This window comes from Salmo salar, chromosome ssa03 (assembly GCF_905237065.1).
Source record: "Salmo salar chromosome ssa03, Ssal_v3.1, whole genome shotgun sequence".
Lineage (NCBI taxonomy): Eukaryota > Metazoa > Chordata > Actinopteri > Salmoniformes > Salmonidae > Salmo > Salmo salar.
In genome coordinates, this window is record NC_059444.1 from 84912978 (window position 1) to 84916720 (window position 3743).

At 40.6% G+C, this 3743-nt stretch overlaps 2 protein-coding genes across 2 annotated transcripts; one reads left to right on the forward strand and one right to left on the reverse strand.

Moving 5' to 3' along the window:
- The first annotated feature begins 221 nt into the window (after positions 1-221).
- med9 (Mediator of RNA polymerase II transcription subunit 9) lies at positions 222-1358 on the forward strand. The gene is given in 2 exon segments (NM_001141593.1): positions 222-406; positions 649-1358. Coding segments are annotated over 2 exon segments (300 nt in total). The 5' UTR covers positions 222-326; the 3' UTR covers positions 869-1358.
- A 323-nt stretch (positions 1359-1681) lies between these two features.
- LOC106601905 (dexamethasone-induced Ras-related protein 1) lies at positions 1682-3221 on the reverse strand. Its single transcript, XM_014194336.2, has 2 exons — positions 2847-3221; positions 1682-2624 (listed from the first exon to the last, which is right to left on the reverse strand). The coding sequence occupies exons 1-2, from the start codon at positions 3115-3117 to the stop codon at positions 2089-2091; spliced, it is 807 nt and encodes a 268-aa protein (XP_014049811.2). The 5' UTR covers positions 3118-3221; the 3' UTR covers positions 1682-2088.
- Positions 3222-3743: the final 522 nt, after the last annotated feature.

The window sequence follows — 3743 nt, forward strand, 5'->3', positions numbered from 1 at the left end:
GTCTTGAGATGGCTATGCATATTCATGGGATGAAGCTAGTAGCATAGCATCTCTCTCTATTGAACACAGGCAGCTGACGTCAACACCCTCATTGAATATTTAGAAAATGATTACAATAATGAAATATATCTACCAATCCAAAGAAAGGGATCCCATCGTTAGGGCGGAGAGACATACATTGTCGGTATACCAATAATATTTTCAGTGCTCTCACAGATGCCATAATGGGATAGATACTGTACAATGATGCGATGTCTATATAAGTCTATGGTTGCCACTGGTTGATGATGTAAATTGTAGGCGCCAGTCAATTCGCATCGACCGGGATGGCGACGAATCAACCAAAGCGAGGAAGTGAGAACGATGATTGCTCTTTTCTCCCTTTGGTTCATGACATTATTAAATGGTACGTCTTTAATTTGACATGTATTTCTATAGTGTGTTTATTACCGGGGAGAGTTGATGCATATATTTGTCCTGGTTTGGTAGGACCATGTTGTGAAGCTAACGTTAGCCAGCTTGCTAGTTGCAGTTCAATAGTCTAATCTTGAGAAGCAGCAACAATTTGGTTAAATTATGTTCAAGTACTTTGTAAAAAAATAATATGCTTTAAATAACGTGTACTTCTTTGACCATCTATGTCGAAAGCATGGACAAAGATAGTCAAGATGTCCATCAAGAACTGGTCAAGTTTAAGACAAGGATTCAGGAAGCGCGCGAGCAGATCGGAGCCATGTCCGGAATTGACAGGAGCCTGTCGGAGCAGCAGCATGAACTAGAGACGCTGCGGGAGCAAGTCCGCACCAAGAATCAGTTACTGCAGAAATACAAGAGTTTGTGTATGTTTGAGGTTCCCAAAGCGTCGTGAGGGATATTTGTCATTCCTAAAGAAACGAACTGAATTCAGGAGACACTTGGAGAGGGACACACATGTACTGAAAATTATATATTTTTGTATTTAGAGGACTGAGAAAATTACCATCCATTTGAAATCGTGAGAAATGATCTTGTTTATATGGATTATTTTGGGGGATTCCATCTCTTGGCTCCGTGTTATCTCATTTGCTTTTCCAACCTAACATCTCATGCAGTATAACTTGAACTCATCCCCTGTTTGTCAAAACCACCAGAAAACATTTTATTTCACTATAACACTACCTTCAGGGATTATCTTGTTGTATTGTAAACTGTCCCATTTTTACTTTGTAAAAAATGTATTATCCATACTGAATTATAATGCCCTCGTCAAGTTTGTATATGCGGTGGATTACTATTTTAGGTATTGGTTGTGTTGGTGTGCGATTCAGATTGAGTGCTGCAGATGTTCAATGCAGTTGCCTAAAATAAACCTTTGTTTTAATTCCTTGTGACTTGTCTTTACTCTGTTTCTTGGTAAGATTGTAGCATGGGCCACCTTACGTGCGCTGTTATTTTTCATGAATTACATGTTAATAGCTTGTTGGCCTAAATGGAAACATCAATCTGCTAGCTACCATATGCTATACTCTTCTCAGAAATGATGTATTTCATAAATTAGGTACAGGCTACTTGTTTAGCTAATGGTATGAGTGTCAGTGAAAGGGCATGGGAATATGCTTTACCAATGTTACAAATGATGACAGACATGGGGATAAACGTTTCAAATGGATCATTTTATTTTCTCCGTGTTTCTTTTTTAGTGAAAAGTAAACGATGACATAAGAACAAGCATTCATATGCGTTAAGTATGCAATTAACATTCAAGTTCAGTTCTGTGTGAAAAAAGAAAATGTAAACAAATGCCACCCCATAAGTGTAGGCTACATTCTCCATTCACTAATGTCATTTTACAGCATGTAGCTATAGTAACAAGAACACTAGAGGTTCTCTCAAACCATATCACATTTGATCACCCACAGGGAAATATCTGACAATGACCATGGCCATGCCTTCTCTCGTGGTTTGGGACATACACCCATGCCTGTCACTGCATCTTGGCGTGCTTCCTTATCCCGGACTCAGCACACTGGCATGAAGCCTGGCGGGTATCATCTCCATCGCTGTATAGAACATCTCGTAACATCTCCATGTGCATTGTCAAGTGAGTCCTTAGCAGATGGTGCATCTGTCTTTCTCTTTTCCCTGGCTGCAGCCAGTAGCTTTCTCTTTGATATACATTAAGTCACTTTGCACGCTTGGTCGGCGCGCAAACGGTGCCACAATCCCGTATACCTCGCTGTCTTTGTATTTCTTATTTCTGAATGACTTTCTTCTGCTGTTTTGCAGCACTTCGCAAAACTGTAAGGAAACTTTGCGGTGAGAGTCCGGGCTCATCTCGTTGGGCAGTTTAGCCATGGTAAAAAGAGTCTGAAACATCTGGTCGACATTAGTGTTCCGTTTTGCAGAGATCTCATAGTAGGCACACTGTTCATCACCAGCCACCAGCTGCTCAATCTCCTCATTCTGAACCTCCCGGTTAAACTCCCGGTCACACTTGTTCCCGCAGATAACGATCGGGACATCTACGTTCTCTTTGGTTTTGTTTTTCAGGCAGGACTTGGTCTCGTAAATTTGACGCTTCAGGCGCTGCACCTCTTGGAAGGAGTCTCTGTTATCCAGACTGAACACCAGGATGAAAACATCACCTGAAAGAGCAAGGGAAGGAACATTAATATCACAGCTCAAAAGTCAATGTACCTTCCATAATGCACAGCACAAGTTTTGCGTTACGCATAAGCATGCATTTTAATATAGCTATATTGAAATATTATTCTAATAGAAAGTGATTTGCAGAATGCAGCTTAATATTATGATTCACTTTTACATAAAGACATTTGTCTGTTTTGTTAGTTCAGAGTTAAGCTTACCAGTAAGGATAGAGAGTCTCATCATGGCGGGGAAAGGATGGTTTCCAGAGGTGTCCAGAATGTCCAACTGGTACACATCTCCCCGAATGCTGTATAATTTCCTATGAAAGTCCTCGATTGTTGGCGTGTACTGGTCCTCGACTTTTTTATTCAGAAACCGAGAGATGATGGCCGTCTTGCCAACTTTTGTGGATCCTAGAATCACCATCCTGTGGCAGTTTTTGGCCGGGATGTTAAACTCGTTCTCGGAAGGCGATATTTTTTTAATCATGATTGCGAGCTTTGCGCACCGACAAATGTCTTTGGTACGAGAGCGAGATGCTGAATGCAAGCTGTACTTGCTTTTGGGGGATCCTGACTCTTTGTAAGCGCTGCTACTCTGCTGAGTTTGAAGCGAACGCGACTTCGTATATATAGGCGATGCCCACCACACTCCTCCCCGGTGCGTCATGCAATTATGCATCCGTCTGAGGGGAGAATGCATAGATCGTATGAGAGAGAGTCTGTAGTTATGACTTTGCGCCTGTTTATACGTGAGTCTGTACAGACTCTCTATCTGAGCGGACAGAGTAAAATATATAAATAATTTTGAGAAAAAAATGGGTTTAAAAACCCTGTGTAAAGTATGCGTAAAATGCAACAGTGTACTCTTTCACTTAACACCAATTTCGCAGAAACTCTTAATGAGTTAAACTTCTGCAGATATATATTTTTACTGACAATTCATCATAGTGCAGTGTTTTATAAAAAACTGAAAATAAATAAATGCATAAAGTGTAGGCAACCTCTTTTGGTGACGGCGTAACACATAACCATGTTTACATCCACCATGCATTACAAGGATTTGCATTCAAGTAAAACACCAGAAACAGGACAAATACTCAAGAACATAGTGTT

Coding starts and splice junctions, on each gene's coding strand:
- LOC106601905 (XM_014194336.2), bottom strand. CDS start 3,117: ATGATTAAAAAAATATCGCCTTCCGAGAACGAGTTTAACATCCCGGCC. Junction 2,625..2,846: donor GAGACTCTCTATCCTTACTG/GTAAGCTTAACT, acceptor TTGCTCTTTCAG/GTGATGTTTTCATCCTGGTG.